General features: G+C 44.6%; 3 protein-coding genes across 3 annotated transcripts; 2 read left to right on the top strand and 1 right to left on the bottom strand.

Moving 5' to 3' along the window:
* The first annotated feature begins 751 nt into the window (after positions 1–751).
* On the top strand, positions 752–5219 carry jkamp (jnk1/mapk8 associated membrane protein). Its single transcript, XM_037486807.2, has 7 exons — positions 752–865; positions 1264–1343; positions 2086–2240; positions 3033–3239; positions 3425–3606; positions 3692–3768; positions 4305–5219. Exons 1-7 carry the CDS (start codon positions 862–864, stop codon positions 4521–4523), a joined length of 924 nt encoding a protein of 307 aa, XP_037342704.1. The 5' UTR covers positions 752–861; the 3' UTR covers positions 4524–5219.
* Positions 5220–5410: 191 nt separating this feature from the next.
* Positions 5411–8973, bottom strand: fam241a (family with sequence similarity 241 member A). Its single transcript, XM_037486808.2, has 2 exons — positions 8508–8973; positions 5411–6936 (listed from the first exon to the last, which is right to left on the bottom strand). The coding sequence occupies exons 1-2, from the start codon at positions 8637–8639 to the stop codon at positions 6655–6657; spliced, it is 414 nt and encodes a 137-aa protein (XP_037342705.1). The 5' UTR covers positions 8640–8973; the 3' UTR covers positions 5411–6654.
* Positions 8974–9900: 927 nt separating this feature from the next.
* lrit3b (leucine-rich repeat, immunoglobulin-like and transmembrane domains 3b) lies at positions 9901–13518 on the top strand. The gene is made up of 6 exons (XM_037486804.2): positions 9901–10057; positions 11145–11519; positions 11613–11698; positions 12365–12658; positions 12743–12802; positions 13101–13518. The coding sequence occupies exons 1-6, from the start codon at positions 9948–9950 to the stop codon at positions 13445–13447; spliced, it is 1272 nt and encodes a 423-aa protein (XP_037342701.2). The 5' UTR covers positions 9901–9947; the 3' UTR covers positions 13448–13518.
* The last annotated feature ends 1907 nt before the right edge of the window (positions 13519–15425 follow it).

The raw sequence follows: 15425 nt of genomic DNA, 5'->3' as shown, positions 1-15425 counted from the left end.
ATTCAACATAGCATAATGACGTGCAAATTGTGAGTTGCATTTGAAATGTGCAGGTGGCCCTTTGCATGTTGACCTCTGCCATCAGTGTAGGAATGGGTGAACAGATGATTGACAGCATGTAGTGGACAGAACTTTTAGTGGTCAGGAGATTGGAAAGAGTCGGTACAAGTACACGTGAGCAAGTCCATCGACCTTTTACCATTCTAGTGACACACGGTTTGAGAGTTGAGAGTGAGAAAACTTAGAATGACAGAGTCACTTCCTTTTGGGACGTGAAGGACGTGTAAATTGTAATTCCACTTATTATAATTGTTGCATCATATTGTCTTGATCATAAGTTCTGTCCGTGTTTTTTTTACGGTAAAGTTCACTTTGTCAAATTCGCTTCAAGGCCTGGCGTACTTTCTGGGGACTTGGTCTCACAAGTTATCAGCATTTTTCTATTAAAAAAAAGGCAGGAAAAGAGTAAAATTGTATATTTACTTTAAACCCCAACATTTAACTTCAGCGTTCTGCAGAAAATAGATTGTGTATTTCACATTAATATTACGTGCTCACTATTCAAGTGTAGAATTTTAATACTGCTCAAAAAGAGCAACAAATACTTTTTTTTTATTCACCAGATTATGTTTTCAAGCTTTTATTTATGAAAACTGATAAATAATCCGGTTGCGTCACTGACTGTACGTTTTCCTGTTATCGATGTTATGTCACAGTTGTCATTTTCAATAAAGTTGTTTGAAAACGCAACGTCCGGTTTTGCTCATTTTCATCCACTTCCGGTTGGTTTATAATTGATCTAGTCACCAGATGAAATTACGCTAACACGGAGGCTTTGTTTGATTCATTATTGGGCGCATAATGGGTGAGTTAATTTCCCCTCACATGTTTCATGCAAAGACAGCGTTCGTTTGAGTGAAACGTCGCACATATTAGCGTGTTTTTACCTGCGTGGGAGCCAGCTAACGGCTAAAAACATGCCCCACAGCAGCAGAGATGCATGGAGCTAAATGTGTCCGTGATGGGCTGCTCACAAACATAATACACACTATCTAGAAACGGGCTGGTGGGAGGATGTCGTGAGATACTTGTGAGCGAGGCACTAGTTAACGTCATTTCCCCGGCGGTGTATCGCAGACCGTGTGTAGGGAACATGAAAGCTCACAATGTCCTTCAGTTTAATAACAAATGTCTTCTACGGTGCCCCAAACAGTCTGTGTACTAGTACAGACTGCTGAATACAGTGTTTGTGTGTCCTTGCAGCCGTGTCCATAAGTTCAACATGTCCTGGCACGTACTGTGGCCGGATGTTGGTCAACGGATCCGTGGAGGGAGACTGTGGTGTGAGTACTGCGTGGGTTGGGGGCAAGAAAGCTCCGTGACGCACTGAGGCTGTCAACAGCAACGGAGACTAAGACGATGGACAACAAGACAAATAACATAACACAAGACATGACGAATGAATGGCATGATCAATTTACAAATGTACAGTTTAGGCAGAGTGATGCTTTGGTGTTTGAAGCTTTGAACAAATCAATGAATGATGTTTGATTCCGATACATAGATCAAGAACTTATTAATATGCTTGTGATACTTGGAAACACAAGCATTTGATTCATGTTGGTCCATTGTGTTTTGCTGCACCTTATTACATCTTGTATTGCAGTCCATTTCCTTTATATGGTACACTTGCCTGCGAGGTGGTTTGGTATCTGGCTCCCCTCATGTATCATAAGAAACACCATTCCATGCAGTGCCATCTGGTACAATCTGCTGGATGTTACCCTCACATCTGTGATACTTTTGTTTTGCAGCGCTGCATTAGATGAAGACGTCATTGTGCAATACACCAGTACAGTAAATTAATTGATAAATGCATTGTAGATTTATGTGCTTTTGCGTGCTCTGCAACTTTATCCAGCATTAAAAATTATATAATGTCCATCACCAGAAATGAGTGCATTGCATAGCATGTAAAATAATATGTGTGTCTCTCTCTCTTTAGGAGAGAACATAAGGAATAAGTGGAAAAACACAGACGGGAGATGGGTCGTTTTTAATCCCAGCTTCTGTCTGTCCTGCCAGGTTTGTCCTCGCGGAGAGCGGGCCAACCTCCAGAATGTGTGTGAACGCTGCACTGGGTCCCCCGAGCTGTACGACTGGCTCTATCTGGGCTTCATGGCCATGCTGCCCCTCGTGCTGCACTGGTTCTTCATCGAGTGGTACTCCGGGAAGAAGAGGTGAGTGAGGCCAGAACAGGGGCTCTCGCTCTCGGCTTTCCACGTGCTCTTTCTTACCCCAGTGCTGGCTTCTTGTTTTAGATGTCCAAGGTGTTTTGGCTGCTTTAATTCAGCATATTTTGTGTCACTGCAGGAAACATTGTGGGGTTTAAGCAGTAAAAACTAAAGCAGTGGTTATAAACTTGACACAGGAAAGAAATCCACTTGGTGTCTCTCACTTTCCTGACACAATTCAGCTGCAGAGAAGCAGCAGCTCTGCCCTGTGCTATGTTCTATGGTTGATCATTCTTTATTTCCAACCCATCTGCTAATATTCCTCCAACTCAAACTTCTTATATTATTAGAGTATATTTTACGCAAATAGAAATGTGTTGCTTGTTTATTTTCTCAGGTAGGCAAAACTAGAGCCTGCCACCATGAAAATCCAACACTGTTTGCACTTCAGACTACTCATTACATGTCATTTAACTGACGTTTTTATCCAAAGCGACTTGCATTATAAACCATGCGTTACATTTTGCTTGGGGAGTAATTGGGGGTTAGGTGTCTTGCTCAGGGACACTTCGACATGGCACATGGGGCAGCCGGGATTCAAACTGCCAACCTTGCGGGTCCCAGCGCACCACGCTACTCCATGCGCCACCATTGCCCTCAAACTAAATCCAGTAATCTGGGTGGATTAGAGTCGTCTGTAGCCTCGCAGGAAAGGCAGCGTTTTCACCTTTTTGTTTTCACATGAAATATCACATCAGGTGGATGACCTCCTGTTGCTCTGTGTGTTGCGTGCTGCAGTTCCAGTGCCCTGTTGCAGCACATCACGGCCATGCTGGAGTGCGGCGTGTCGGCCGTAGTCACCCTGCTGGTCACGGAGCCGGTGGGAAAGCTCAGTGTCCAGTCGTGTCGGGTCCAGATGCTGTCAGACTGGTACACCATGCTGTACAACCCGAGTCCGGACTACATCAACACACTGCACTGCACCCAGGAGGCCGTCTACCCGCTGTAAGCACTGATGGCAGGGGGGGGGGGGCTACTCGTGCATCGCTTTTCTAGTCCTCCAACCACTCAGAGGTCTTCAACGCTACACGCCATCATTAACACACATTCCTACCCTGATGGCGGGAGGTATTTGCAGATGTATACATTTCCTGCTGTCTTTTGACTGAGCGTGCGTTCCTCCTCCTCAGCTACACCATCGTGCTTATCTACTACGCCTTCTGCCTGGTGCTGATGATGATGCTGCGTCCTCTGCTAGTGAAGAAGATAGCGTGTGGCCTGGGCAAGTCGGACCGCTTCAAGAGCATCTACGCTGCTCTGTACTTCTTCCCCATCCTCACCGTGCTGCAGGCCGTGGGAGGAGGGCTGCTCTGTGAGTGGTGCCCATGTGACCTGCCACGCCCCGTGTGCTGAATGGCTCACGTTGACCCCTTTGCCGCTGTGCTTGTCTGTTTCAGACTACGCATTCCCCTACATCATACTGGTCCTGTCTCTGGTCACACTGGCTGTGTACATGTCTGCCTCTGAGATACAGGTAACAGCACTCAACATCACCTATACTTGGATGACAAGTCGTTTGGACCTCAAAAGCCGCTGAGGTGGTCTTAATGATGTTCATCAAGTGTAGAGTGGATTCCCCTTATACAAAATACAAAAAGTAATGTGGGGACAAAAACACACATCCTCTCTGGCTTTGGCATGACTTTGAATGTTCCCCATTCCTAAATTGTACTTCTTGATAGAGAAAGATGTGGAATCAGCCTCTCCATATGGATGGTTTTAGCGACTACGATGTGCAAACATGTTTTGTTCCATATGAGGCGTCCGGCTAGTTTGTTGCCCAAAGCGTTTTTGATTGGACGATTCATTGAAAACGTCCCTCAGTGCAGGATGTCTTCAAAAAGAAGAGATCCATGTTTTTCTTCTAACCAGATACATACAAGCGAATGGTTGACACAGAACTGTGGAAGTGAATTTGAAAGTACAGTGCAATAAACAATCCACTGCTATGTTTATTGAAGGAATGATTAGCTCTGACCTGACTTCCCCCCACCCCGCCCCCCCCTCCAGTCGTTTAAGAACCTGACTGCCAAGAAGAAGCGCCTGGTGGTCCTGTTCAGCCACTGGCTGCTCCACGCGTACGGCATCGTCTCCATCTCCCGACTGGACAAGCTGGAGCAGGACCTGCCGCTGCTGGCCCTGGTGCCGGGCCCCGCCCTCTTCTACATCGCCACCGCCAAGTTCACGGAGCCCAACCGCATCCTGTCGGAGGGCGGCAGCGGACACTGACTGGGCTCCCAGCAGGGCGCCGTCCGTACAGTGACAGCACGGGCGCATGCACCGTCGGAGCGGATGTTGTTCCATCAGCCATCTCTGATGTGAACAAACGCGCTTCTCTCTTGTTGGAACAAGACAGCTGCTCACAATACTGTTGGTAATATCCATCTTCATTCACGCCACGGCCCGGCCGGGGGGTTAATGTGTTGGGGGTGGGCCTTCTAGCTTCGGCTCAAGACAAATCAAGTTTTAGACTCGTTGAGTCAGCAGCCTGAGAGCTGTGTGCAGGGTGCTGCTGCATTAGTGAGCCAGTCACACGTCTGTCTTATCAATTATTGTCTTATTTTTTTCAGTTAGGGGAGAAAAATCTAAATATATTTATTGTCCAGGGATTTCAGAGATCTTTCCCCACTAGATAAATATGTACAGTACCATTCAAAAGTTTGAACACTTTCTCAACCTATTTTCTATATTGAAGACCTCAAAGCTACATACCATTGAGAAGGTGTTTCCAAACCTTTTGACTGGTTCAGTCAGTGTGTGTATAGATGTCTGAATACATGGGAGGCACAAACTCGGCTGACGGTAAACCTGTAAATAGTAAATAATACTTCTTTGAATTTTACTCAACTTAATGGTGTGTAACTGATATTGTGCTGTTGTCTTATGTAGACACATTTGTCATGTAAGTAATTGCTGATGTTTGAATGTTGAATTGATTAGAAGTTCTTAGCAGTGAGCTAAACATAGCATGAGCTCCACCTTCAGCTGTTTGTATTCCTCCTCGAGTCGCATAAATGTCAAACAAAGAGCAGCGAGACATCACCCATTCCCTCACATCGTTTATGGGCTCCTCTCTCATTAGTTTGACATTTTCCTGAACCAATATTGGAAAAAAATAAAGTGACAGGAATGTTTGATTTTTCCTTCTGTTAAAAATGGAATTATTACAGTAAATGAACTGTGTGCGTGCGTAGATGAAGCACATATAAGATGGCCTGGACGCCTCGCATCACCAGAGAGTGTACATATATATGTAGGAGACACAGACCATGACAACGTCTCATAAAAAGAACCGCCCTGCATTCAAATGCTGTTTGAACTGTTGTGAATTGAGTGAAACTAAATGATGACATCGTTTTTATTTGATATTCATTAATGGCGATCCATCATAAAGTGTCATTCAGTGGCAGAGTCTGGGGGGGAGATCCTTCAGTTTGGGGTTTGTACATTTGAGGCTAAGAACACATTGATTTTTCAGAGACTAACCCCTGAGCTTGAGGAGGCCGCGACCTGATGGAAGAGGATGGTTGTGATATGACTCAGGAACAAGAGGCATTTGGGGTCAAAGGTACTCAACCAACGTGGAAGGCTGTGTTAAGTTACTGCTGATGAAAACCCAACAGTTACAGGTTTTGCGCCACTTCAAAATAAAAACCTTTAAATAACTAAATCACTTCATGCTGAAGACTTGTTAGGAAAGGATATGTTGAAAGCCACTCCAGTGACCGCTTCATCACTCAGGTATTGAAATGTCAAGTCAGGACTCGATCTGTGAACTCAGCTGTGTTCTGATGTGACAAATCTGCATTGAAAGGACAAGTGTCCCTTGTCTAGAAGTGAAGAGAAAGTTTTTTCCTGGCCATCGCGCTCCACAGCTGTCTCACAATGTCCACACAGAACTGGAGGGACAGCGTCGTTTCTCACTGCAAGGTCTTTGTTGGCCGGTGGGAGTGTGCTCACCTGTATGTGCGCTCAGTGTCAGTGTGAGCCGCCTCTATAGGGGAGGGGAGACACTGCATTAGCGCATTCACCAGCCATAAGTATGTTGTCCCTCCCAAGTATCAATTACAGAGATTTTACGGCACGTTATAATTGCTTATTGGATGAACACAACATTAACAAACTGCATGTTGGAGAGGATGAGAAGCTTTGAAGCTAGAGATGGTTCCTGAGAGACACAAGCAGTGTGTTCCTTTAAATCAGCTGATCAATGCTATCACTCCAAAGTAGCACTTTCAACCTCCTGAATCAAGCATCACCACCCCCCTCCCCCTAAAGCATAGACCCACTGCGTATATAGATCCTGCATATGTCAAGTGTCAAGCAAAGAAAAACAGCAGGCTCCGCCCCTCCGCCCTCTTCACTTCTGGATGTAGATGATGATGATGCACACGGTGCCCACCAGCCCCAGGGCCTGGATTCCCAGGAACCAGAGCAGCATCCAGAAGAACACAATCACCACCGGTTCCACAATCTTCTCCCCAAAGTACATCTGGCCAAAACCCATCTGCCGCAGGCACTTGTTGAGGGTCCCGAACAAGGTGCCCATGCGCTCGCAGTCGTCGAACCGAGGCTCCCTGGTGGTGGGGTCGTCCAGGTGGGGCCACATGGTGGCGGGGTCGCGGATCCGACTGCCATGGACCTGTGGGGGCAAGGAGGTCAGTCAAGGGCACATTTGGTCACTATTTAGGTGTGTGAAATGTTTTCCCCCATGGAGTAAGGGGAGCAAGTAAAGGCTTGGAGGCCTTTTGATGGGACACGTGGCACACAAGGAGCGCTCGTTAAGCCTGTACCTGTGGCTGGCGTCTGTTGGCCGAGGTGTGGTCATCTCACACTGTTAATGGGTTAGATATATCGGAGCTCTTTCCATCACTGCTTACACACTGCAGCGTGTTCAACCAGTAGTAACAGGGGGATTGTTTGGGTAGTAATTAATGAGTTTACTTGAAAAAGCAAATACCGTGATATACCAGGATACCGTCAGAATGTTTCTTAATACCGTGATATGAATTTCTGGCCATACCGTGCAGCCCTAGTGTCAGCCAGTATGCATTTTGCTCAGGAAACGTAGGCGTTTTGCACATTGGAATTGTTCAAAGTTACTATGGCCTTTATCAGTAATAAAAAAAAAGGAGTGTGGCCGATTCCTTGTGCACTGACCACAAGTGATGTCACTACATGTCAGACTTAAGTGGGCCACTTATTAGGTTTGGAGCGTTTACTGACCAGTGTTAATAATTGATCATACAAACGGTGTAAGGCCTCTATGAATTACTAATCCCTTTGTATGGATGTTGCAATAAACAGCTTGTAAACCCTTTTATTTTTTTATTTTCATCACACTTTATCTAATCACTGTATTGCCATCTTATTTCATCATTTTCTCTAATGCATCTCTAATACTTTGGCCATCTTACTTCTTTTGAATATGTGCCTCTGAATTACATTTGAGCCTTACTCCTAAACATTTATAGACCACATAAATACTGGGATTTTACAGGACTGCTGACTACAATCTGTAGTGATTTGGACTGTGTCGTAATTGTTGGTGATTTTAATATTGTGGTTGATAATCCCCAGGACCGAGGGACAAAAATTGGGTTGGACAAAGGAATTGGACAAATCAAAGACTGGGCTCGCTGCAATTTTCTTCAATTAAACAAAGAAGTGCAAAAACTACAACTAAAGCTTCACGACACAATGTTAAAGGAATAAATGATGAGTTGTAGGCTCCCACTGAGTTTAGATTGTGGGCAGTGAGGCAGAAAATAAAGGAACTGTGCAGATTTGGCTCAACTGATACGTTGGTATAATATAGGGCTATAAGATATAACTTTGCCCTTCCATACCACGTGATAAGAAAATAACCCCATAAGAGACACATAAGAGTTCACTGACTTAGTAGAAAGTGGCGTAAGGACACAAATATGTGTGTATACCGGTTTAATGATTAGTTCCATCATGGAGCCTCTCACGGGCCTGAGTTAACTTGTGTCCCGGCGGGTTTGAAACCCCCCTCGTGCGCAGTAGGAGTCGTGGGACACTGAACTGAAAGCTCTGATAACTGAAGGTGAGTAACGTTAAGTTGGTACATTTTAAGTGACTCCGGCGGGAGTCCGATTTCCGGTGAGTCCTGCCCCGCTAACGTCGGCCCGGCCCGGCCCGATTAGCGAGGAGGTCGCGTGACACGCCCGTGTGAGCAGTTCTCTTTACCGGGTGTGACGCCGTCCGTCCGGGCTCGGGCTGGGGAGGAAGCCATCTTCTCTGGGAGTCCGTCGGCGGCTCTTCGGCTTCCCGTCGACGAGCAGCCCGCCGGTCGCTAGCGGGCTGCGTCACAGTGGACATCTCACAGCTTTAGTCCACGGACGCCAACTTCCCGACAATCAAAGCATGCGAGTCGAGTGAATGACAGCACGCGCTCCCAGTCTGCCCGGAGCCGCGCACCGCGCGTCCCCGACACATCCGTTGGAGCTCAAACAGCAACTCCCGCGGTTGTGTCGAGAACGCGCTGCGCGCGATGAGACCCGTCTTTCTCTGCCAGTCCGTCGGGCCTCGTCTCCTCGAAATTGATTTTTATGAAAACAGCGTGACAGCTCTCTGTGATCTACTTTACTCGTCTTTTTGATGTAGCATTTATAGTCGCGAGATGTAGCATGGTGTCAAAAAGTGCTGAGTGGGTTGTTCTTCAACTAACACGTGGTCTATTCGAAATGTCATACAGAGCATGTCAATGCAGTGTTAACATGAAATACTAAAAGAAGTGATGGTATTGGTGGCAGAGATTAGATATTAGGAAGGGGATTTATGGGAAATGTTACATGGAACCGATGGTCAGCACCCCTTAAGTTACAATATCCTCACATGATAGCGATGTTAACTTTAACACGGCGACGTCATGCGCGAATTTATGGCGTTAGCACGTAGCTAACTGGCTAGCTAAACATGCCAGGGGCGTCATATCCAGCTGTTTTACCTGTAGTAACTTTATCAGTGATTGGCTAACTGCTTCTAGACCCCGCTTTGGGACACGCCCAGCTGAGACAAGGGAGAGGACATGCAGGAAAAGCATATATTTTGCGCAGATATCTTAATTTACAAATATCACCGGGTGTATAATCCACATTTCAAAAACACAAACATTGATTATTTGTAAAATACATTTTTAATATAATAAACAAAAACAAGCCTTATTTATTTTTGTTGCTCATGGTGGGGCTACACCCCAATGCCCTTTCTGGACCAGCCGCCACTGCTCACAACCCATGTATGATGATGTCACTGTTTAGCCAGCCAGCCAAAATAAGATTATTTTAAAAAAACAGTTAAATGTTGTCTTTACCGATTGTTGAAGCAATAAAAAAGATTATGTGAAATACTGTTGCACTCAAATTGTATTTTTCCACTGTGTAATATGTACCAAGTATATTTAGCTCATAATACAATTAAAGCCCCCCAAAAGGCACAGGATTGATGTTGTGATTTGTTCTTCTGACGGAGGGCCGTGGGATTACACTCCACTTGTAAATAGTGTAATCCCAGCTAATCTGGGATTCTGTTTCACACTGCACGGTGGACACGAACCTCCGATTGTAGAAGACTGGGAATATGGAGCTACAAAGTGCCTGTCTGGCTGTATGGTTTGACTGATGAAGGATGTATCTGCTGGGCCTGATTTACATCTTGCAGTCCCATCTGTTGGTGGTCCAATCCTGTCCAGCTCAGTGTGCCTGCACATTTGGGAACAGTGGAGCAGCTGCGCTCAGGTCGAGTGATGCTTTTTTCATTCTCATCTGTTTTTATGTCTGTGCAAGATATTTTTTTTCACTTAACATTTTAACAATTTTGAATATGAAGTCAAATCAATGTAAATATCCGAGACACGCAAATCAACTCCAACTTGGTTTATTCACCAATTAAAATTAAACATTTATGAGCAAAAATTGGTGTCCAGTTATTGTGCAGTTTTTCCATTTGACAGTGAGGCGGCGGACCAAGCCACGCCCCAGGTTATCTACATCTAATTGGTTACAAACCTTGTCGTGGGTTGGGCTGGATTTTCTCTCTGTTGCTAGTTATGCATTCCCAGGACTATGGAAGCCCATTTTCGCACAAAAAAATGAAGGGGTTCGAAAATCGAAACAACGAGATAAAACTCTGGCCAATCCAAAGACGGCTTTGTAAACAATTTGATGTAAAGATACTGTGGTGACCCCCCCCCCCCCCCCCCCCCGTTATTGTCCAAAAGAAAAACAGCAAGTGTGAAGATTCAAGTTTTGCAACTAAAAAATAGCTTGTCGCACAGGACAGACTTTTGCTCGCTCAAGACCAACCATTCCATGCATGCGTGCATGGACCTGATTTGCGCTCTCGGATTTTTGATATCAATTTGCCTTCATAATTGAAGTTCTAAGGAGCCAACACAGTGAAATTGGGATTTACAACATTTAGTTGTATGTAAAGATTTAGTCACTAAATAGCATCCCATAATACAAAAGAAAATGTAAACATTAGTTTACATTATTTTGATGATAGCAAATAACATTGGCAGGGACAGGGTGGCAGTATCCTATTGCACCAAATTATGTACAGGTTAATAAGCCTTTGTGTCCTTCTGTCAGTATGAGATGTTTATTCCCCAATTAAAAATAGATTACTGTGTTGACAACTTCCCTTTTTGATAACTTTACCAAACAATCCAGGGTCAATTTACAAGGAGAAATATGACTGAGAGCAATTGTAGAAAAACAGGTTTTTGCATTAAACAAAGTTTTTTTGGATGCCTGGCTCATAAAACAGACGTCTTTGTGTTCATCTGTCTGAGGACTTACAGGTTTGTGTTTAACCTCCCAGGTCGGTGCAGTGCAGTGATCCAAGAATCTCAGCCATTCCTACAAACGTCCCAGCTGATACGGTGAAACTACGTCTGGAGAAGACCCTGATCTCCAGGGTGCCCCGGGCAGCCTTCTACAACCTGTCGGATCTGCGTTTCCTGTGGCTAACTTACAACTCCATCACAGCCATCCACCCCAGCAGCTTTGTCAACCTGAAGGCCCTGCGTGAGCTGCGCCTTGACGGAAACCTCCTGACGTCCTTCCCCTGGGAGGGGCTCAGGGATATGCCCCGCCTCCAGACGCTAGGTCTCCATAACAACCGTCTGTCCAGCCTTCCTGCCCACGCTGCTCTCTTTCTACCTAACATTACCTACCTGGACCTGTCCAGCAACAGGTGTGTCCAGACAGCATGAAGCCATGGAGCTTATGATACAGAGCATTAAGTGGAATTATGCTCTACTTCTCTCTCCTCCCCTCCTCTCTTCAGGCTCACTATACTACCCGTGGAGCTGCTTGACCTTTGGTTTCCTCTCACAGGACAACAGGGAGGATCAGTGCAAAGAAGAATTTTGGGTACATTATGTTTTCGGTAGTAGAAACACATTATATTATTATAACGCTGACTAAAGAAGCTACTGTTAATTTATTCGACTTCAAGACAGTCAGACAGTATGAGACATGTAGAATGTCTCATAGTAAATGTATGTTTAAGAGTGGCAGGTAGAGGTAATCGGTTTTCCTATCCATGTTAGCTAGGGTTAGCGTAGGATAGTTTACCTGCATTCTGAGATGGGAGGGGGGTAAAAGGGTACCATGGGCTCCTTAAGATATGACCGTGCTGAAGCATTTCTGACTTTGTAGGAGAGGAAAGTTCAGGTTTCGGACAAGTAAAGCATATGAGGTGCTGTGCAGATAAACACTAGGTTCTTCCCCCCATTATAATACCTCTTTGAGAAGCTTTGTCTAGGTACCATCAAAAGGTGTTTAACATATTTCATTCCCAAGTCCTCACACAGCGCTGCTTATTAAGCAGCTAAGTTAAGGGAAAGAAATCTGCATGTTACGCAAATTTTGACATTAAAGTACGGACCTTTCGAATAAACCTCAGTGAAACTGGCTAAAAAGTGTGTGACAAGGGAAAGTATACATACATCACAATTACCTGCTCTTCAACCTGCTTTTGAAACAAGGCTAGTCGCTAGAAACCTCCAAATGAGTGAATTTGTCATGAATATCCAGGTCTCCATGACAACCCCTGGTTGTGTGACTGCCAGATCTCCATGGTGATGTCATTGTCCATGTCTCTCGGGAGTCCTATCATCCTCATGGACCAGCTGCTGCTATGCCGCTGGTCTCCAGGTCAGTCAGGTGTGCTGCTCACTCAGACAGAGTTGTCCCGCTGTGTGAGGCCTTCAGTCCAGCCGGCGGCCACCAGGGTCGTCTCTCCACTGGGCAGCAACGTAATCCTCCGCTGCGACGCCACCGGCTACCCTACGCCGACGCTGACCTGGGTCAAAACCTCGGCCTACAACGGTGAGCAGTCCCAGGTCACTCTCAGCTGATTAAGGGCTGTAACTCAGACCCGAGCATCATGACATGTTTTTCTTCTCTCTGCAGATTGCTGCAAACAAGACATCCTCAAAAACTCCGACCAGCTACCAAGGAATTTGGAGAGTTGTAAGTGGTGCTACCTTAATCTTTTTAAATCCATGATTACATGTATATGATCTTCTGTCCATCACAGCCAATTGTTTCAAGTGGTTAGAAAATATATGAAAAAACAGTAATATTAAACCTCTCAACTGCTGCATTCATATTAGATGTCAATCTGGACCCAAATAAACACAATTTGCCTGTGGGAGACAGTCAAAGTGATACTTGATTCTTAGCATTCTACCAGGATGTTAACTAGGGAACAGGGCCTGTGTCACTCTCTAAGCTGTACTTATGCTTAAGCTTGTACTTTATGTTTCAGTTATGCAGCAATCGCCTCAGGTGGGCGTTCGCTGGTCCATAATCATCCTGAACGGGTTATCATACGAGGATGCCGGAGAATACCGCTGCCAGGCACGAAACATGGCAGGGATATCGGAAGCCCCCATAAAGCTGAGGGTGGTTGGAGTCTCGAGACTATTCCGTCTTCCAAAAAAGAAATCCCAAAAGACTCCACCCAAACCACCGTCGAAATACAGGAAGCCCAACCAGACTCCTACCAACACCCCTTTAGTACAGGACAATCAGATACTCCAAAAGAATCCGGCACCTTCCATCAACAAGACCCAGACGATTCTTTTACCAAAAGGGTTCCCTAAAGACAAGTAAAATACAGACGCAAAGACCTCAACATCTGACAAGTTCTAATCTGTGCCCATGAACAACTCTACAACTGCATAGACACTTGGTTGAGGTACATTAAAGTCAGTTTGGATCTGTCACTTGCTTGACTTCAACATATTGAAAATAAAGCTTAATGTTTGTTAACCTCTAGTAGTCTTTTTTCCCCTTTTCTCTTTGTTCGTTAACTAGGTGTCCCGTAATTTGAACTTAGTTTTCTAAAAGAATGTTTTGACACCTGGAGTCTAAACAAGAAGTCACCATTTACAAGCCTGCAGGCCAATCTAACTCGCAAGTTGCCAGAAAAGATGCTAAAATGGCCTCCGATACATTAAATGTTGATGTATTTGAACCACAAACATGTTTCATAAACAGCTTCACGTCAGCCTGGTTTCAAGCTTGCAGAAACATGCAGTGCCTCATGTGCAACTCCATGTAATTGACATTGAGCCCTGTTACTGCATCCCACCTTTACGCCTACATATTGCGCCAGTGCGTTTTGCCACTTCCTTCTACAGTTCATGAGTTCACATCTGAATGGAAGGTGACCAGTAGGGGGCATCATCAGATACAATATGATGCAAAAAGCATGTTTCTCATATCATGTATGAAAAGAAAAAAGAAAAAACCCAGCTGTTTAAGACTTGAATATTGAATATTGGAAAATTGGAGGATTTGGCTTCACTAAGGTGAAAAAGACAACCCTATGTAGGGAAGTTATTTTAAGGAACTGCTACAAATCCCTCTCTCTATGAGGTCTACTTATGGGTGTGTCTGAGAGTACAGCTGCAGAGGCCCCGCTGATGTCAATGACCTTGTCAGCCACATGCTGATTTAAAATGACTACTATTAATAACAGCTGTAGTGGATGTAGTAAACTAACTATTTTAACAAAGGAAGTAATGGTGTCAGCAATAGATATGTGACTAATAAGCTATTAATAATTTCTCAAGTGAGTAAAGTAGCTTCGCAGCGTGCGCAATAAAATGAAAACAGAGAAACATCCAACGTGTTGATTGATGCAGAATGCCACAAGTGTAAGAAGCTATAAGACAATTTGCAGCACTACGCTGCTCCTGCATAACTAATGAGGTCCCTGCGCCCTACGAGGAAGGAGACGGGAGATTCCTGGGAGATATTACAGACGTGGACGACTCAAACAAGGCTTGGACGATAAAACTGCTGGTGCAAGATCTTAAACTCACCTTACAGTCGATACAGAGAAAATATTTTACTTGTCATTTCAGAAAATAAATTTAACCTGCTGAGAAATATGCAACACAACTGAAAACTGGTGTAACTAAATAATCAATAGAATCAATAGAATAATACAAGCTCTTACACAGCTATGATTGTATTGAATCTAATGTAACCAACGGAAATGCATGCATGTAATACCTGAAAGCACTACAACTGATATTGACTGAGAGACGTTCAAAATCCTTGTTTCATTGAACGCAGCATTCAGTGTAACACCTCCTTGCACCACTTATCTATGGAAAACACCAAATATCTAGCCACCTTGAACGCACCTGAAGACGTCATGTGCCGAGAGGGGTGGACACTGCCTACCGCACCAACTCTAACCCAATCACCACAGTAGAACTTTTACATTACATCACATGTCATTTAGCTGACGCTTTTATCCAAAGTACAATAAGTGCATTTCCACATAGAGATACAAACTCAGAAGAACAAGTAACAAGAAAGTACATTTTTCATCTTAGAACTTAGTTAGACCAATAGGATAGTTAGCACACCTTTTTGACTGTCTATATACTGTATGTACGTGTGTAATTTGCAGGTGGAACCGGAGCACAGTGAACTACGATGAAGTCAGAGGACTCGCTGTGGTCTGTGGATCTGAGGAGCCTGCGGATCCTCGGTGTTAACTTTTTAGCGCAATGCTTATTCTTTATTAAATTCTTTCGATTGAAAACTTTTCGATGCAAGATATCCTTGTTCG

The sequence above is a fragment of the Pungitius pungitius genome, chromosome 14 (assembly GCF_949316345.1).
Source record: "Pungitius pungitius chromosome 14, fPunPun2.1, whole genome shotgun sequence".
NCBI lineage: Eukaryota > Metazoa > Chordata > Actinopteri > Perciformes > Gasterosteidae > Pungitius > Pungitius pungitius.
This window is presented reverse-complemented; position numbering and strand designations above follow the sequence as displayed.